This window comes from Rhipicephalus microplus, chromosome 8, assembly GCF_043290135.1.
Source record: "Rhipicephalus microplus isolate Deutch F79 chromosome 8, USDA_Rmic, whole genome shotgun sequence".
NCBI lineage: Eukaryota > Metazoa > Arthropoda > Arachnida > Ixodida > Ixodidae > Rhipicephalus > Rhipicephalus microplus.
The window spans coordinates 29,576,136-29,596,179 of record NC_134707.1 but is presented as its reverse complement, the minus strand read 5'-3'; the positions used below and the strand labels follow the sequence as shown (position 1 = coordinate 29,596,179).

General features: G+C 45.3%; 1 protein-coding gene across 1 annotated transcript in view; it reads right to left on the bottom strand.

Annotated features, from left to right (window-relative positions):
* Window positions 1-19,745, bottom strand: part of LOC119165285 (lipase member J) — a 34,808-nt gene extending 15,063 nt beyond the window's left edge. Inside the window, exons 1-4 of the mRNA XM_037417466.2 lie at window positions 19,523-19,745; window positions 7,577-7,775; window positions 5,418-5,532; window positions 499-649 (exon numbers count right to left, since the gene is read on the bottom strand). Of these exons, the coding sequence (XP_037273363.2) occupies window positions 499-649; window positions 5,418-5,532; window positions 7,577-7,775; window positions 19,523-19,630 (573 nt within the window). The 5' untranslated portion in view covers window positions 19,631-19,745. The remainder of the gene's footprint in view (window positions 1-498; window positions 650-5,417; window positions 5,533-7,576; window positions 7,776-19,522) is intronic.
* Between the last annotated feature and the right edge of the window lie 299 nt (window positions 19,746-20,044).

Here is a 20,044-nt window from a genome sequence, read left to right as displayed (position 1 = left end):
CGTCATGTAGCTTAGCGGAATATCGTTGAAGCTGGACCGTGAAGTCGTTCACTTGGCTTTACGGAGTCTGACTTTTTCATGGGCAGCATAATTAGTAGGCCCAAATAGAGAGAAATAAAGAGACAGATATGGAGCAAATGGCAGACATAGAAATCGAGAGAAAGAGAAACAAAAAAGAAGTAGGAGAAAGATAGAACCAGCTGAAAAGACAGGAACAGGTGTACATAAAAGATGTATACAGGAATAGAGACAAGAAGAAAGAAAGAGAGAAATAACGAGAAACAACAATGGCCGCCCAGGCTCGACATCACCAGGGCGAAGCTTCCATATAATTTCAGCTCACTGGGAAGCCACCCATGTCAGCAGCTGTCGTGATCCAGTGAGAGATTTCAATGAAATTATCGGTCAATTTGAAAAAACAAGCTTAGCAGTGTTGGAAGTGACGCGAAGGTGGTATAGATTGTCGCTCTCGTCGTGGCTTTGCTAAACTTCACTCACCTTGTCGTTGTACTCTGGTCGCATAGAGAGAAGCACCAGTGACGCGGTCGTCCCCTGCGACGTGGTCAGCAAGCCCAGTTCGGTGAATCCGGTCTCGTTCAGTATGTAGTCAATGACGGCCGCCATATCATACGTACCAATCTGTTCGAAGCTAAATTCGCATTCCAACTTAAGTATGTCCAGCTGAAGAGGGAACACACATTCGCCATACGCGGGCGCGCACCAGAGGAGGCTGTGGTTGTATATATAGAATAGAGCCCCAACTGGTCACGTTGAATCTTCGCTCACGCAACATGCCATCGTTCCTTGCTTTATTTAGCGATGGGCCTATATATTACATTTGTGGTAACGTACAAGATTCATGCGGGCATGTACACAAATAATTTCTCCGTGTTTTCTAAGTACAGATAAGGCAAAATGCACCACCGCCATGGCATGGCCTCGAATCTTCCAACATTGCATTGCTTTGGAAGCAGCAATTGAAGTGGCATTGTACACTTTTTATGGTACACTTTTTATGGTTTTTATGGCGCATAGGCAGCTTAGGTCATTATGCACCAAACGCATGGTAAGATTCTCTTAAAATGTAGCGATGCCCCGCCGAGTGTCTAGGCAATGGCCTCGAGGATACCAACCAAGTATAAAAGACTTTGATCATCTTCTCAAAAGTGGGAAGCACTACGAGGTGTTCCTGTGTATTTAGACGACGCAGGGTGTAAATTTAAAGTTTGTCTAAAAAAACCTGCTTCTTTTAGGAAGCTAAGAACTTTTGGGTTATCAACAAGCGCATCTTCACCTAAAAGACGTGCAGGATGAAGAGGTATATGCTCATTGTAAAACACAATAAAATGCTTTTTCCGTAATCCTTCTAGTTTATATTGTAGCAGCTATGATTAAAACTCAAGGTAAACGATGGGAAAGACGTACCCACCATATAAACCCACAAAACAAAAAGCAGAATGGTGAACAATGACCTAATATCTCAAAATGAAATACCCTGAGGTGATTTGTCCAGCTCAGATTGCTCGACTGAGATCAAAAGTGTAATATTCGTGAGAGTGATACATCACTATAACGACACCCAGCACCTCCACTTCCGAGCACAATCCACTGGCTCCAGTCTCTGCGGCACGCTCTATGCTGCTGTCCAAGGGCTGATGAACTTTATCTTCATTACAGTATATATAATAAGTTTTCAAACTTACATTCAAAAACTGTACGTACCTAAAACATAGACATGAATATGAGGCCTGCCACGGTGGGTGGTCTCCCTTGAATTAATTCGAGTCATCGGAAGCTTTTCATTCTACGTGACCCAAAGCCGTATGGGCGATTGATTTTTTTTTTCTTTTGTACCCATAAAAGTGCTGTGGCGGCTGACAGGATTCACATTCGAATCCCAGTTAACACTATAACGGCACCAAGGCCACTAGCTAAAGTTTGGGCCGTATGGGACTCCAGATTCTGTGTCGGTTTCTGCCCAGCATAATTGTGGCACTATATCAAGTTTTCTTAATGTTTTGCAGACTAGATTTCGGAGCTGTATCTGCCCCAGGCATTGCTGCCACCCTTAAAGCGTGATACTAAATCAACGACGCACACATTCAATGGTGCATGCAGTTAATGACCTTCACCACAAGTTATGCATTAAGATGAATGTGTTAGATATGCGTGTGCCAACTACGCCACTACATCTTATGGCACCAAAACAACACGTTTCTGTGGGTCTCATTACTAGTATTCTATTTTTTTTATTATACAGCATGGAAAACGAGCGCGTTAGGGTGCGAAACAAACGGCTTTTCGATTGCTTATTTCACAAGTATAGTAGCATCCTGCCGCCAACGTACTTACTCAGCTGTTTTGAATTTTAACATCCGCTTGCACACATATACTTAGAAATTTAGCGGTGCTCTAGCCATGTCTGGCCGGCTCATTACAAAAACAGAAACAGGAGAATGGCGAGAAATAAAGTCATCTACACCCGGACTCTGCATAGTAGGGGACGTGATGAATTGTTTGACGCCGATGTCGTGCCTGTTCTCCAGCAAGGAAAACGCCACATAAATGCCCGCACACCTGTACGTAAAGCGGGAAACGGCCACCGCGACTACTGCCCACACTACGTGGGAACGTGAGGCGGGAATTTTGAACTCCAATTCTCCCATGTTCTAGGACATCTCTATTACGGTATGAAGCGCATAGGAGACCTATAGCTGGCTCGCTAGCAGGGATCGGGAGAACCAGCTAGATCTGCTCAACGAAACCCATAGATCAAGCTGTGATATTCAATGACGCCCCAGAATCAAGACCCCAGACACCTGCCCAAAAACTATAGGCATGTGCGTATATTAGAGAATAATTAGAGTGGTACGTATTTGAAATTACAGACATTTTTATAGTTGTTTACGAATAATCAGTACCGATGGCGACGGGGACCCCCAAAACAACAAAGCTTTGAAACTGCACAAGATCATTTCTCGTATTTTACTCACTAAGCTACCATGTGCATACAGTCCACGCTTTTACGAGACTTTCGATGCCATATTTATTGACGGAGGGGGAAGTGTTTTACTGAAACAATCTTTTCTATGCGGATAGGCTGCGCCAGCTCCGCTACACCTGGGAGGCGGCACTCAGCAGCAACAAGCTGGCCGACCATCTTTGGGCCGTCCAGAGAGCCGAAGATATCACCCGGGTCTAACGACTTCCAGCCATCACCTGAGGTCCCGCCATCATCATCGACGGTGGGTGGGGTGCGACAGGGGTTAATACACCTTTCTCGCAACCTCGCCCGAAGGAAACTGCCAGACTAAAAATAAAAAATAAAAAAAGACTAAAAAGAAAATGAATGAATGGACTTTATTTCTACAAAACTGCGCGAAAAATCGACAAGAAACAGAGAAGGCACACACACAAGCGCAGTGCACACACACAAGCGCAGTGCCTTCTCTGTTTCTTGTCGATTTTTCGCGCAGTTTTGTAGTGATGATTTACCAACTCGCCCAGCGTTCAGTACTCTTAGGACTTTATTTAAAGTCCATTCATTCATTTTCTTTCTTTCTTTCTTTTTTTCTTTCTTTCCTTCTTTCCTTCTTTCTCTCTTTCTTTTGTTCTTTCTTTCTTTCTTGTGGCGCTACGAAGATTTTAACACAGTGCAGCGTCATCGAATCAACCAGTCCCTGTATAGCCTATTCTAACAGCCAATGTTCGATAATACGACTGCATTCAACCTCATAAATGGTTGCAACTGTGTTGTTTCCGTAAATAGCTTTTGCAGATAGATCTTGTGGTGGAATCGAATGCAAGCCACAATTGGCTACTGTAGCACTGAAGGAGGCAAACGTCCACTATACTAACTTTATGATTGTGACCAGCATCCTCTGCAACCAAAACTGGACTGCCGGTAGCCATTTGATGCTTACATCTCTCGATTACGAGATATCCAGCAATTTCTTGTGGCGTGAAACACTGCCTTAGTAATACCGCAGAAACCTGTTTTGTACATTTAAATTGTTTCCCTTTGAAATGGCAAGCATTGCGTCTGCAAGCAACTGAATTGCATTGTCATTAGTGTTTCACTGGCAAATTCTAGTTATGACGTTATGACTGTGACTCGACAACAAAGCTGAAACAGTGGCTTTGAGCTTAATACTGTTCATCCCGAACACGATCTTTGGTTGAAACAATAACTTCTCGTCTCAGTAACCACGTAAGTTAATAATAGCGATTGTTCTTAATTGTACATGCCCCCACCCACGGGGAAAACAATCATGCGCTGCTTCATCATCTAGAAAGCATACTCAAGATATGCTACTATGTTGTATCATCATTCTCGTAATAATCAGCCTGACTACGTCCATTACAAGACAAAGACATACCACAAGTTCTGACAGTGAAGCCTACCATGTGCTTTACGCATGGTATAAAAGAAAGTTTCTTCGCTTAGACTGTCCGTATAACTACTCTCTACCCTTCATTCACTTTCCTTCTTTAAGAATCTAGTGAGTAATGCCTAAAGACCAGCTGTTAGCTTACTCCCGCGCTGCGTGCCCTATTATTATTACGTTAAGTTTTATTGGCGCAAGGGCATCTAAGGCCAAAGAGCGCCAGTACCAGCGTTGTTTCATTTCGGTTATTAGTTTAAAAATTAAATCAAATGATTAAAACATGAACTTCGGGGTTTCAACTCATTTCCTTAACACCGGTTCGCTCCCTGAAAAGCTCTGCTCTCTTCCTGGCCCTTAAGTTAGACACATATCCCTTTCATTTCCCTTGCTTGCTGCGCCGTCCTCACGTTAGCTTCAACCCTCTTTGTAATCCTCCACGTTTCTGCTCTAACTTCCTTCTTGGTTCTCGGATTGTTGCGCTGTTTTCAACATGAAGAAGCAGTGCGACAGCTCCTCCCTTGTTGTCCCTTACTTCGTCGTCCTCGTGTGTTGCTGCTTCAAGGTGAATACCAACCAACCTGCCAAAATCTTCGTTCTTCCGCTTCGTAGGTAACTGGCGATAATATACAGCTGTTATATACCTTCCTCCCGAGCCAGAGTGCCAAACTAACATTCATTACTTGAACATGACTACCGAATGGACTCCACCGTATCTGTATTCTTTTATAGTTACTTCTGACTCAAAGTTCGAGTCGGCCGGGTACTACTATTCCTCAGTAAACCAATTATTTTACAGCTTCTAGCGTCTCGGTACTCTTAGCATTACATGTATCAATTTTCTTTCTATTGTTCGCTGGGTAATCTTGTCTTAAATGAAACTTTTTTGTCAGCTCCAACATTATACACCCAGACCCAAGTATTGTATTTAACTTTTTGTCTGATGACCAGGTGCAGGTATTACAATTCCACAGGTACGATAACTCAAAACAAAATACAAGAAAGCCAACAGACGCGAAAAGCCAGATTCACCTCCACGCCCAGAATTCGGGGTCATTCGTAGTGAGATTCACATGGTAGTTGGACTGAGGCACACCTCTGGAGTTCACGAGCCACACATCGAATCCAGCATCTGCTAAAAGGAATCCTGCAAATACGGCGGAAGCAATGAAAAGCATGTTTCACGTTTCCTCAAAGGTTTCCTCAATTCATGCAGGCGCAATCCTGGCTGGGACTGCAAAAATTTCTTTATCAGAAAGTTCCATGGACGCTTTCATGCGCTTGAAGCGTTTGCGAGAAGAAAAAAAAAACACCGAAGAAAAGCAGTAGACAGGTAATCAACGGGCTGGCTGTCATCTTACCTGTTAATCTGGTTCTACCTCGAAAGTGCTCAAAATGCGTGAGATGCCGAGTATACCTTTCGGCACTGAGTTCAAAGCTCGAACGGGTTTGTCGCTTCAAGTGAAAGGGAAATGAAACAAAATTTTTGCTGCTACGATTTTCTATCAAATGAAGGTTGTAGACCCCGATTTATATCAATCTTGATTTCAGGCTGAAACTGGAGGGGGAAAAAATTGCCCGCAGCTTCCCTCGGGGGAACACTGAGGAGGATGCGGAGCATATAATTGGTTAACGGGGTGTTAAAGTGCGACTTACTTGGGTCGATGGCTAAATTGGTTAACGTGGTTGTAGGAGGGGGTGTTAAATGAGTGAACACGTACACACGTATGCGAAAGGGCGGCGCTGGTCGAAGGGACGTCGATCATTGTGTTTGTGGATTCGTTGGAATTCATTTCACCGCGACCTTGGACGTCGACGCGCCGTACAAACCAACCGACGAGCGGCAACTGAGCGAGCGAGCGCCGACCTTGAGTATATATACAGCACGACGGCGCATGCACTGTCAGCTGTTGAATGTTCTCGAAGCGCGACGCCACATGCGCGTCCACTGGAGAATCAGGAGAATTGTAGATGTCGAACGCGGTGTGTAGAGGAGGAAGGGTGCACAGATGGTGGAGGAGTGAAGCGCGCGCGGTGTGTAGAGGAGGAAGGGATGCACAGATGGTGGAAGAGTGGGCGACGGCGCGACGGCGCATGCGCGCGCGTCAGCTGTCGAATGTTCGAGAAGCGGTGCGGACGGCGCACTACAAGGCGCGAGTATAAGATGCTCCGCATCTAAAAACGAATTTATCGCTTTTTCAACGAACTGCCACCTCTTGAGAAGGTCGCGTTTGGTGATCTATCACTACGGTTCCTGGAACGACCACAAACAGAACCTGGCAACGAATAATGCGCCAGTGTATGCGCCAGATCCTTTGTGGAAGGAGAGAGTTTTATGTGAAGAATACGTGGAGACGGAGAAGAAGAGGACAGGAAAATAGGCGCTCTGTACCGGCTGCGGGGTGCTGCCATGCAGCCGTCCTGCACGCTGACATGCCTCTGACGATACAGCTGCCTTAAACTGTGACGGGGATGCTCACATCTTCGTAGTATATATAGATTTTCGTTGTCTTCGCCAGCTTCATTGGATTTAACGATATGCCGGGAGAACACAGCGATATTTGTCAACGGGTAACATGTTAATTGAAAACTCGCGTCTTCGTAGTATATAAAAAATGTGGATGTTTGCGTCAGTTTTTTTTTTTTCAGGGAACACTATAGGCATGAGGAACGCCGCTATAATTGTCAAATGGTTACTCACCCAGGTACACACGTAAAAAAAAAACGACGCTCATGAAGCGGACAATAGCCGAAGGGAGAGAATAGTGTACGAATCAGCTGTCATGACATAATTGGGAGCCGAAAGATTCTTAAGTGCACCATCAATGAAACTATCTCCTGCTAAAATCAATTCTGTGATAGACGTCACATAGGTGGTGCGAAGTGTACAAATCTCTTTTACAGGCATTTTTTAGTATATTTATATCGACTATACTTACGATAAAAAAAAAGCCAGTTTTAATTGGTGCTCGTTCTGCTAGCAATGCGTCTGAGTGTGTTATTTTAATCCGTTCTTCACAATGTCTCTCCAGCGTGAGCGCATCGCCAAGCAAAATTTTTGGTATCTAATGTACAGAGAATGTTTTTTTTCTTTTTTGAGAGAGATATGATATTCATAGTATATCTGATTGAACTCTCTGCACGCATAACCGTAGTGCGCATGACTCTTATCAATGTGCGGGATGTGGTACCTGGGCTTTGGGAAGGTAGGTTCGCTGTCCAGGACGCGGCATTTGTTAAAAGCCCGTGTACAAGCAACATCGGCGTCCGGCTTGGCGTGGCGTTACTGTTCGAGCTGGGAAGAATTCTGTCCACCTCCAGAATGAAGCCGTCAGCAGTGGTAACCTTGTGAACTTCGACGTTGTAGCCAAAGTACCGCATCAGGTCAGCCTGTTGTAATTGTTTTATTAAAATTATTACTAAGCAACTTTAATAAGTATTGCACGTTATGCATATATGCGTATGCAGCCAATTATGACTGATTTTATTCCGGTTGATTCACTTTATTCCCATGCCAGTTTTATTCTCGTACCTTCAAGACCTCCTATAGCACGCAGACAGTACGTTTGCTACGGAGGCGCATATTAAACCACTAATTTGATTGCGGGCTCATTCACTGGCTCTACGCCACCTAATCATCTGTTTTTGTCACAACCCATCATTGGGACCATAGAGTTTTGTACGAGCACACAGGAGGGAACTCTGGCGCTAGTGCCTATGGGAGCTGCAACGCACGGCGCTTCAGCAAGCATGAGAACTACGGGTAGTACATGGATTTGCCTAATATTCATACTTTACGTTCCGGTTGGTCTTCGCATGGCTTGCTGTTTTTCACGAAACAGCAGTAGGCAACAGTTTATCAGTTACGCTTCACTACCTCAATCTTTTTGGCTCACGAATTCTAATCTGGCCAGCAAGTTCGAACCGGCCAGGAAGTTCGAACTGCGTTCGGAGCCCACAACCACGTAAACTTGGCAAATCTATATTCTACCTATCACTCGCATAGTAGCTGAACGATCGTAGCGCCATATCCCCTTCAGTTAATTTTGGAAACTCAACGGTTAAGACACGGCTGAATGGATCGGGCGTGCGTGGCGGTGTTGCTCTGGCCGTCTAATTCGGACGGAGAAGGCGTAATTGCAAAAGGGGGCGTGGCCGCTCTGTTTGCCGCATGGCGGCGCGCGCCGACTATCCCTCCTTTCCTTTGCTGTCCATGCGGGATGGTTTGAAGTCTTAAAGGTGCCACTCTATAGAAATGGCAGATGACTGGTTAGCTGTGCACCTTATCTCTTCTCACCCCTAACCGCCTCAAATAAAACAAATAAAATTGATTATGGCTGGCGCTAAATTTTTGAATGATAATAATTATTACAGTTAAACGTTCCGAAACCATCATGTAAATATGAGAGGCGCCGTAGTGGATGGCTCCGCAAATTGAGACCCCCTGGGGTTCTTTAACGTGCACGAAAATCTGAACATACGGGCCAAGAGCATTTCCGCCTCCATCGGAAATGCAGCCGCCGCAGCCGGGATTTAATCCCGCAGCCTGCGGGTCAACAGCCGAGTACCTGAGCCAGTAGACCACCACGGTGTAGCTGCCCCGGCTTCTGTCATGATGATGGTGACCGAAGCGAACACATCCGTGAGTCAGTTTTCAAGAAAATTTTGGTGCCCTCCTGTGCAGCACATGAGCAAAAAGTACAAAGTGCACAGGAGAGTGCACTCACCCAATTGATTCATTAAATTGTTTTTTTTTTTGTTGACCGCTTCCAGGAAAAAGAAACGATCCGAAGAATATCTGAGCTGCATCGCGGATGTTGGCGGACATACCTTGGTGTACTGAGGCCTTCAATGTGCAAGCTTACCTTTTATATTCCCAGACAACCTTTTTCGGCAATGAATGGAAAGCTACGGGAGCGGAGCTTCCTGCAAATGTGCTCTTACGCGAAGCAGTCTGGTTCGGCACACGTCTCATTACGCTATGGAAAGTGATGGCTGAGTGCAACCAGCGTAAATTTGCATACAGACACAGACGATGCTTAGCGTATGAGGTACACGTAGAAGGCGGGGTTTTGTTCACGCGTGTAAAAACGCTGTGACACAAAAACACGTGCAAACGAACACACCCACGCGCGCACACGAGCGCGCTCACATACACTCACATTCGCACACACACGTGCGAGCAATCGCCCACACTCAAGCACGCGCACACAGACTGACGAGCGCACATACACACACATTCGCACGCACACGCATAGAATAGCACACACACACACACACACACACACACACATCCGCACGCACTCACACACGAAAGAACGCACACATACGTGCGACGTGTGCACTCGGCCACACAGGCAGACGGTTGCACTATTGCCGAGTTCGGTAAAACGCCCATACGCTCTTCTTCAATATCAAGTGGACGGCTTTATGCTCTACCATAGTAGAGTACCTCATGCTCTAAATCTTTAAAAACTTTTTCTAAACATACAGACATTCGCACACACTCACGCACGGAAAAACACACACATGGCGCACGCGCACACACACACACACATATACGCCCGCGCGCACGGAAGAACACGCACACAATCGCCTCCCCAATCGCTAGCCCAAAGCCCTGACTTCTCGGCGGACACCTACTCTTCACCATGAGGAAGGCTGAAATGCAAACACCATCTTCGTTGCATCTACCTCGAATTTTCACCCAGGACCAACGCAGCTTTTCCGCAAGGCATAATTGCGGCGAAACAAGCTATTTAACAATGTCGCGCTTTAAACCGACAGGATTCACCTAAGCGAAAAAAATGTAATTTGGTAATAGGGTGACCAATCCCTGACGCCCTATAAATAGCAGGCGACTATATAGTATAGCCCATCATTTTCACGTTCATATTCACCTACATGCGGCCTGCGCTTAGATAATAACGTCGCATTTGCAACACTGTCGTACCGTGGGAACTTAGAAAATCTAAGCGTCGTACCCACAACGAAAATTCACCGATCGTCGTGTAGGTGAAAAGAACTGTAGCATTACGAACATTGCGGTTTAGTTTCCCAGCAATGTAATGCTGTGACGAAAGCGTTGGACTGCATAGCATAGCTATATATGCAGGGTCGACAATGACAAAATGTCTTCCTTTAACGAAAACAAGGCTGCCTAAGCTGACGCTCACCGATTCAGGCTGCAGTGAGAGAAACAATTGCTAAAACAAAGAATGAACAGCGCGATAGATCACGTAGTCAGTCAACCTAATACTTGTGTCCTGTAGGCGAAATCTGCGAACAAGCTGCGCCACACGAAGTCGCCTGATGCTGCTTAGCCCTGTCTCGATCATGGCATGCTACAGAGGACAACACTCACAGTGTCAAACCCGATTGAGACTACATATTAGCATGCCTTTATTCCAGTAACTACGTGAACGACTTTCAATGTGCATTTTCTCAAGCATGACTACGGCATGGCGCCGTCTGCAGGGGAGCTAGAGAGCCTTCATGGGAGAGCGTCTCCATGTACTACGGTGGTGTCAGCCTTTGACCAACCACTTACCGCCGCCCGCTAAAACACAATGTTGCCAGTACCGGTTTCCTTAGCAACATGTGTCACGTTGTTTCTCTAGGCCAAGCGTTTCTGTGCCTCCACACTCCACCAGCGCAGGTGCGCATGTTGCGGTATGAGCTGCGTCTACCACATCGCTCTGGATCTAGCACCTGCTGTGACACCATCCTCGCACTGTTATTATACAAGAGCCTTGAAACACTGCTTTGTTGAAATTTTTCTGTCACCCTTGTTTTTACATATTCAATAGCTTTGTCGGCTTCTAGCCTAGCACCTTGAGCTGTAGTTATAAACCTCTGCTCTAGGCTCGTCTCATTTCTTAGAAAGGCAGCTGCGAAATTATGAAACCATCTAAACTCCCTATCTTTTTCATGTACTTCTGCGAGCCGCTGAGCTCCCTTTCTTCTAATCTTTTAATGGATCAGAAGGGATGCATCCCTTCTACAGCTTAGAAAGGTTTCCCATTTTCTTTCAACGTCATCTGTTGTTTTACCTCGCTGCTTAGCATGTCGGTGTTCCCTAGAGGCTTCCTGACGTTTTGCTATGGCTCTCCTAACTTCCTCATCCCACCAACTTTTGGGTTTGTGTCTTCTTTTCCGGGGTGAATTGTCACGTGCCTTAGCAAGGTCTAACTCAAACAGTCTAATTAGATCTGTGTATGTTCAAACTGTTTTATTATCCTCAGTGATTACTTTCTCAATTCGTTTAGTGGCTATTTCAACTTGCATTTCTGAATGAAAATTTTCTGGTAGTTGCTCATCTTGTCTACTTCCCACTTTCACTGCTCTTTCAAAATTCAGCTTTATAAGTTTGTGATCACTACCCAGAATTCTGGAGGCACCTTCATCTATGTGCGTTTCCCTGAGCTTATCATACATACTATGTGACATCAGTGAGTAATCTATCGTCGACTGCAGCCTTCCTACCTCCCATGTTATTTGCCTTTCACACTTCTCGGTACTGTTGCAAATGATCAAATCAAGCCTTTCACACATATCCATGATCATTTTGCCTGTCGGGTCAGTATGCCTATCTATATCTTCTATGTGCGCATTCATATCTCCTTGTACAATAATCTCGCAGTCTCCTTCTAACTCCTGAATGTCATTTGATATACACTCCACATTGCCTGGTTTTCCTCTCAGGCCTTTGCTCCCGTCCACAAGTACATGAAACCAAGGAGTGTTCCTTGCACTCCTGCTTAACCCTTTGCCAGTCTGTACTTCTGTGAATGAATGCCCCAATACCACCCCCCTTTCTGCTGCCTTCTGTTCTTTTACAATATTCCCACGCGTAGTCCTCATTGTTAGGAGGTTGTTCCGTGTCCCTGAGATGTGGTTCTACAAAACCGTATACCATCGGCCTCTCCTCCATTGACTCGGCGCTCGCGGCTACGTCTATTTCTGCCTCGGACTCTGCCTATCTTAGATACTGGTGCTACTTTTGAATCTAATCTGTCCCTACCAGCTGTCAAAGAGTCTCCCTGGTCGTGGTCTTCGTTACTAGCTATTCTGCACCCCGAAGGGCCCGCGTGCCCCCCAAAAAAGCTACTGCGCGTCCTGCAAGTCGCCAACCTGCCTTTGAAATTGCCTTTGAAAGGTGGGCCTGATTGTTCCCCCGCACATACCAGCCTCCCAACGAGGGCTGCCGAAACAGCGCCCTTTGCCTCACCATCAGCCTCGAGCTCGCTCACGTATACGCACGCACGCCACACACCAGCGAGCACTTACTGCTCCTGGAACTGTTTAACGTGCGCAGCACCTCCATAGCCGGATGTCCGGAGCAAAGCCTGTATGGTGCTTTATATCCGCAATGCACAAAACACCGTGGCGTCCTGTGAAATCCAACATGGCTGCGTGAGGAGGGTATACCCGTGAACTCGCATAGAAAAAGATAGAACGCACGGACGTACGCCCGTTGCCGCTTTCACCGAGGGAACTCTTCATTGTCAAATAAATGAATATCAGGCCAAAGTACTTTACCAAGCGATAGGAACTGCTAAATGTTCACTGCCTCCTTTTTTTGCCGCAGTGGGAAAGGTGGTGTCAGCTGATCGACCATGCACCAACGACGCCTTGCTTATTCTTGTGCGTGCTACAGAAAACTACGCGAACTAAAATTAGCGTATGAACTGATCGTCACTCCGAGCTTGCCTGGCGGATTTGCCGCAGTCGTAGGCCGCTAGGGAGCAGTGCGCCATCGCGGCTGCACGAGCACAAATTTTTAACATGTTTATGGAACCCCGTCGTCATTACTCACGCTGCCTGCAACGTGAGTTTCTTCTTAAAGGAAACAATCATTTAACTTTCCATAAAGTAGCGCTTGCATCACAACCATGCTCAGTCTCCTATGCTTGCAGTTTTGATCAGCGCGATTCCTTTTCGCTACGTCCAACTTGTGAAAATTAACAGAAAAACAACGCCGTTCGGAATGTAGCGGTGAAGTGCTGGAGAAGTTAGCAGAGAGGCGTGGATTGCAGTCGCAAATTCACGTTTCATCACCCTAAGCATTTCGCTTCGCTGGTTGAGCTCGAGCGTGTTGGTGGCATGCGGTGCTCCACAAAATCCACTGTAATAATCCTTCACAGTTAGTATATACGTACTTATATTCAATGGCCGAAGTGGCTGCCACTTGTACTCGAACGTGCCCTGCTTCACTTTTTTCAGAACCTGACTGAATGGGTTTCTACAGTTGTAAAGTTTACTTGCCCACACGTAGGCCTTTAATTCATGCGATAATAAAATGAAGTGGAGAAATAAAGCTTGTAACACTTTGATGATGATGATGATTATGATGATGGTGATGATGATGTTGATTAGTGGATTTTTGTGGCGCAAGGGCCATGGGTGGCCAAAGAGCGCCATGTTTTTGATGCGATGTAAGCAATACCAAATGATTGCGATAAAAACACGTGCTGTATGGAAGCGTAAAATGTGTGTATAAAGTATAAAATTATGACAGTGGTGCGCTATTTGATGTATGGGTGCGGAATGAATTGTAAGTGACCGTGGTATCTACAAGTGAGTGATTGTAAAATAACACAAATGCCTCCTCGACCCCTTTGAAAACCGAAGGGTGAGAGGCAGGTGCTTCTCAGGGGGCTACTGCAGCAACAACCTCTGCTGAGAGGTTAAGCTACGGATTTCCCTTGTATATGGTGCTGAAGCTTTGAATTTCATCCAAAACGCACATATTGCCTGATATTTAAGAAGTGCTTCTTTGCCAATTAACCACCACTTATATATCAGGCATTTTCAGGCCAATAACCATTCCAGGATGAAGTGGAATGTGTTCATGGTAAGCTAAGAGAAAATGCTTTCTTCTAATAGAGTCTAACTCACTGCATTGAATGAGGATGTGGTTGACGGTGAGTGATTCACCAGATCTATCACTCAAAGTTGGATCGCCACCGCACAAAAGGTATTAGTGTGTGTTGTGGATATGTCCTGTTCGTAGCCTTGTAAGTGTAACTTCTGTGTGATGTTATTTTCTTACCCGCGGCCAATGACCAAGAAATAGCTTGATTGATTGATTGATTGACATATGAGTTTTATAGGCGCAAGGGTCATGCTTGGCCAGTGAGCGCCATGGAAAATGTTGCTAAAACTGAAATGGTGCACGATTTGATGCAATACGTACAGGATATGAACTCTGATAATGTTTCGTGGCTGTAAAGAGGCCTAAAATTCCGCTCCCTGAAGCGGGTTAAAACATACAAGCTAATAAAATGATGGAAGTGACGCGAAATGTGTGTAGCGCGAGTAAAAGACAGTGTTCGTGGTGATAAACCTAAAATGCAGGAAATTAGATTAGCACGAACGCCTCGACAATGCATGCCCTTCAGCCCAAGGGCGGCGAGGCAGGTGCTGTCTTTAATGACAACACCGCAGCCTCGACCTCTGTACAGAAGACGTGCAACAGATCACCTCGAAATATGAACAGCGATTCAAGCCTAAAAAGAGGATCTCTACCGATGAACATGGCTGCATGTAATGGAAGTTGCTTTCGGTAAGGTAGTAAAAAGTTTTTTTTTTCTTAGAGAGTCTGGCTCATTGCACTGAACAAGTATATAAAAAACCGTAAGCGGTTCCCCACATCTCTCACAGATAGGTTGCTAACCACCAGTCAATAAATATGCAGGTGTGCTGTTTGTGTGTCCTATTTGTAATCTGGTGAGCGTTGCTTGCGTGTAGAGTAATCTGGATGCTGGTGGATAATTTCCAATTATATGGGCTTTATTACATGTAATTTGGTTTGTGTTTGTGTATCCCATAGCCGCTGCCGACTCGCCCTGAGCTCACGTCGAAGGGCTTCAGGTCAAGCGCAGGGACAGCTATGGATGTATTGGTAGCAGCGTTGTTTTGGGCAGATGCAGCAAGTTGATCCGCCAAGACATTTCCCCCGATCTGACGGTGTCCTGGCACTTAGCACACTAACTACGACATGCTGTAAGCGTGCGTAAACTTTGCATAGGAGTGAATAAAGAGATAGAAGAACGGAATTTTCATGTTTTTTTTCGGGGTTTTGAGGGCTTTTATCACGCTTAGGAAACCTGTGTATATCACTGCGCTTTGTAGTTGTATTTGTTTAACGTGCTTGACAGCCGCAAGTATCGCATGAGCTTCTGCAGTAAAGATGCTTGTGTTAGGATGAAGAGTACCGGCATCTGAAAAGGATAGGCCAACCACAGCGTACGAGACAGAAGTGTTCGTTTTTTGAGACATTGGTGTAGAATTCCGGACAACTGTATTTGTGTGGGAGTTCATGGAAGTATGTGCGGATGTGTGCAACAGGTGCATGCTTTGTGACTTCCGCAAAAGATATGTCACTGTCTATACGCTGCCACTGCCACGGCGGCAGATATGCAGCAGGAGCCATCAAACAGTGTTCCGGAAGTGGCACATCTGTTTCCTCAGCGAGGCCTCTCACACGAAATGAGTAGGGCTGCCTCAACAAAGGACGGCTGTGGAACAGGGCAGAATAAGACCGATCCTTGATGACGAAATGGGAGAGGTGGTCTTGGTCTGCGTTCACCTTGAGGTAGTACACAAAAGATGTGTAACATCTCTGTAAGTGGAGTGACCACTCATTCGATTCCACATACAGGCTTTCCACAGGGCTAGTGCGAAAAGCACCCGTAGAAAGGTGAATGCCCAATTGGGGCACGAGGTCCAGCATCTTCAAAGCACTTTGAGTCGCAGACTGATTAGCAACGGCCCCATAGTCTAAGCGGGTGTAAATAAGGCTTCTGTACAAATTCATGAGGTATCGCCTGTGAGACAACACCTTCAGAACATTGATGGTTTTTCCACATTTTGTTTTATAATAGCTGATGTGCGGTACGAAGGTAACAAACGGCTTGACAACGTGTAATGTATTTTCTGTGTGGCTATCCCATGTGCTCGGCCAACAAGCTCCGAGCTTTCTTTGAAGTTATGGTTTAGGTCAGGAGCAGGGAGAGCTACGGATGTTTAAACATCACTGTCGTGGACAGATGTGACTAGCTGGTCCACCATCACGTTACCTTGGATTTAGTGGTGTCCTGGTACCCAGCACACTACAACATGCTGTTTATACTTGTAGACTGTGTATAGCAGTGAATAAAGCGAGACAAGGACAGGGTTCTTGTGTTTTTAAGAGTTTCTAAAGCCTTTACGATGCTTGGGGAATCTGTATAAATTACTGGCTTTTGTGGTTTTGATTGTTTGATCTGTTTGACGCGTACGACACAGAAGTGTGAGGCTTGAAGGAATCTACGAAGAAGTCAGGGCAATTGTATTTGTGTTGGAGCTCTAGGAAGTACGCGAAAATATGTGCCACAGGTGCGTGTTTCGTAACTTCCTCGAATTAAGGATATATCACATTCTATGAGATATCGTTGCCACGGTGGCAGATGTGGGGTTGGCACTGATCAAGAAATGGCACTCCCGTTTCCTCAGCAAGGTCTCTCACTCAAAGCGAGTACAGCTGTCGAAACGAAGGACAGATATGATATAGTGTGAAACTAGAAAAAACATTGATTACAGAGTGTGGGGGGTGATTATTATCTGCGTTTGCTTTGAGGTAATGCACAAAATACATGTAAGCCCTCTCCAGTTGCAACGATCGCTCGTTCGACTTAACGTACAGGCTTTCTACGGGAATTATGCAAAAAGCACACGTATAAATATGGATGCCCAAGTGATAGACCGGGTCAAGCATTTTCAGGGAGCTTGGAGTGGCAGACAGACAATCGCTTCGTAGGCTAAGCGCGTGCGTGTAAGGATTTTATAAAGATTCATCAGGCGTTTTATAACACTGTCCCATGATTGATTGATTGATATGTGGGGTTTAACGTCCCAGAGACACCGTAGTGGAGAGCTCCGAAAATTTCTACCACCTGGGTTTCTTTGACGTGCGCCTCCATTGAAAATACAGTCGCCGCCGCCGGGATTCGATCCCGCGACCTGCGGGTCAGCAGCCGACTACTTAAGCCACTAGACCGCCGCGGCGGGGCCACTGCCCCGTGATGTCAGCGACAAAATCTTGATAATATTCATAGCTTTCAGGCACTTGTTCTTGAGAATTTTCAGGTGAGGGACAAATGTAAATTTATTGTCTAGAACTGAGCCTAGAACTTTACGTTCACTTTTCACAGCTGCTCACTGCCCGTAGAGGTTAATGATTGCATCGGGTTGAAGACCTTTTTTCCTTGCAAATAAAACACACGTGCTTTTTTGCGGGTTAAGGATGAACCTATTCTCATCTGCCCATTTGGTAATCTTATTCAGACCAAGTTGAAGTTGCCGCTAGCACATTGCGAGGTTGCATGATTTGTAACCTATCTGCACATGATCGACGTATGTGCAATAGAACATATTGCGTGGAATGCAGGAATGGAGAGTATTCGTTTTGTAATAAAAAGTGTGCAACTTAGAACACCACCTTGCGGCACTCAAGTTTCCTGAACAAATGTTTGTGACAAGACATTTCCCAGCCAGACACTAAAAGTGCAGTTGGACTAATAACTTTTGATTATGGTCAGCATGTTACCTCAGACACCCAACTGTGAGAGTTCTCGTAGTATGCCAAAGCACTAGGTGGTATCGTAAACTTTTTTTTTCATATGAAGAAACAGCAAAAGGAAGAATTGATTATGAACAAAGGCATCACGTATCTGTGCTTTGATTCGTCATAAATGATCAATAGTCGATCTACCCTCGCGAAATCCGCACTGATATTGATCTAGTACATTGTTTGCTTCTAGAGAATGTAAGAGTCGACGGTTAATCATCCTTTCGAAAAGTTTACATAGATAAATTGTGAATGAAATCAGCCTGTAACTTGCAACAGAAGATGGGTCTTTTCCTTGCTTTAGAACCGGAATTACAATGGCTCGTTTCCAGACAGAGAGGATCTCGCCGGAAAGCTAGACGGCAATATACAGGTGGAGGAGGGCTTTTTTGAGTTTCAGTGGACAAGTGTTTAACATTTTATATACTACACGGTCGGAGCCTGGGGCCGAGGTATTGCAGCAGGTTAGTGATGCCTGTAGCTCAGCTAAAACTAAAGGTTCATTATATGCTTCTTGAATTGTAGATTTGCGCTCTACTTTCTGTTTTTCGATTATTGTTTTGGATCGCTGGAACGATGTGGTATAGTGCGACGAGCTGGAGATCTGTCCAAAGTGCTTCCCAAGAGAGCTCGCCTGGTCCTCCAAGCTGTCGCCTTCCCGGTTTGAAAAGAACGTGGTCCCTAAATACGCAATGATGATGATGATGATGATGATGAACATGATGAGCCATGAACAATCATGAGCGAAAATCAATGGTGCATTATTGAAGTACTGTGAACGAAATATGAACAATGATAATATTGCGTGGCTGCAAAGGGGTCTAAAATTTCACGCCCTGAGGCGGTTTAAAACTAAAAAATATTAGTATCATGGCAGTGGCGTAAAACGCAAAGAGGTGGAAGACGGCCGTCGTATCCGTGACCTCTTTACAGAGGTCGACATATACGAATCACCTCGAAATGTGAGGTGAAAACTGTAGGCAGCTTTCCAAAAACCTGGAAAGTGATTGAAATTTATGAAAACTGATCGCTACCGATTAACATTCCAGGGTGTAGTGAGAGCTGCTGTCAGTAGGGCGGCAAAAAAGTGCTTTTTTTCAATCATCTAACTCATTGCAAGGGACGTCACAAAACCAGTGTCTTTCGGCTGATTAGCCGTGCACCTGGACCACTGCATCACTAATTCTTCCAAGAACGCGTAGTTTATAGATGCATCCACTGTCCCAATAACTATTTTTGAGGAATTTTCATAACACTAGAAGGCTTTCGTGACAATCAGAGATGTTATTACAGCGACGATAAAAATACGCCAATGCACATATAATGAAAACAAAACTATGAGACTTTAAATCAGACGTTATACGCCACAATCGCATAGAACTGTTCCACGCATATGAACAGTACACAAATTCGGCCAATAATTAGACAACTGGCATAACATGATAGTGCAAAGTCATGTAGTACACGGAATGTATAAGTGTTTAAAAGAATCAACTTGAGCTACACATCATAGACATCAACATACCGGAGGTAGCTGCGCCTGTTCAGAAACCTCGGTGGCCATGGAACCGATGATCACTGACAGAGGAAGTAGCGCAAAGAGCCAAAACGCAACGTGCCTAAATTCAGCCATAGCAACGGGAAGTATGACACAGACTGTCACATCGAATCTTAGCCTCACTAAACAACCGACTTCATCTGTGGGACTGTGTGAACTTTATCTGACCGCATCAAATGAAGCTGGCAAGAAGAAGTTTCCTAATAAATACGGTTGCGCTGCCAACGCAACAAGTGTTGGGAAAGAGCGAAGGGAAAAAAATATGACACACGTGAACAGATGATGCCGGGGCAAGGAAATCGTTCTCTAGAGCCCGCACTGCACAAGTGTGATGTGTAAGCAAAAATATAAGTTGGTAGATCGGCATCCCGCATGCTGTCGTCCGGAAATGACGCATTAGTTGCAGGCTTCGCGCACCTGACGACCAACTGATGTTCTTGGAAGCTGCACTACGTATGTTTCACGCGTATTAGAGATATTAGTTGGGCT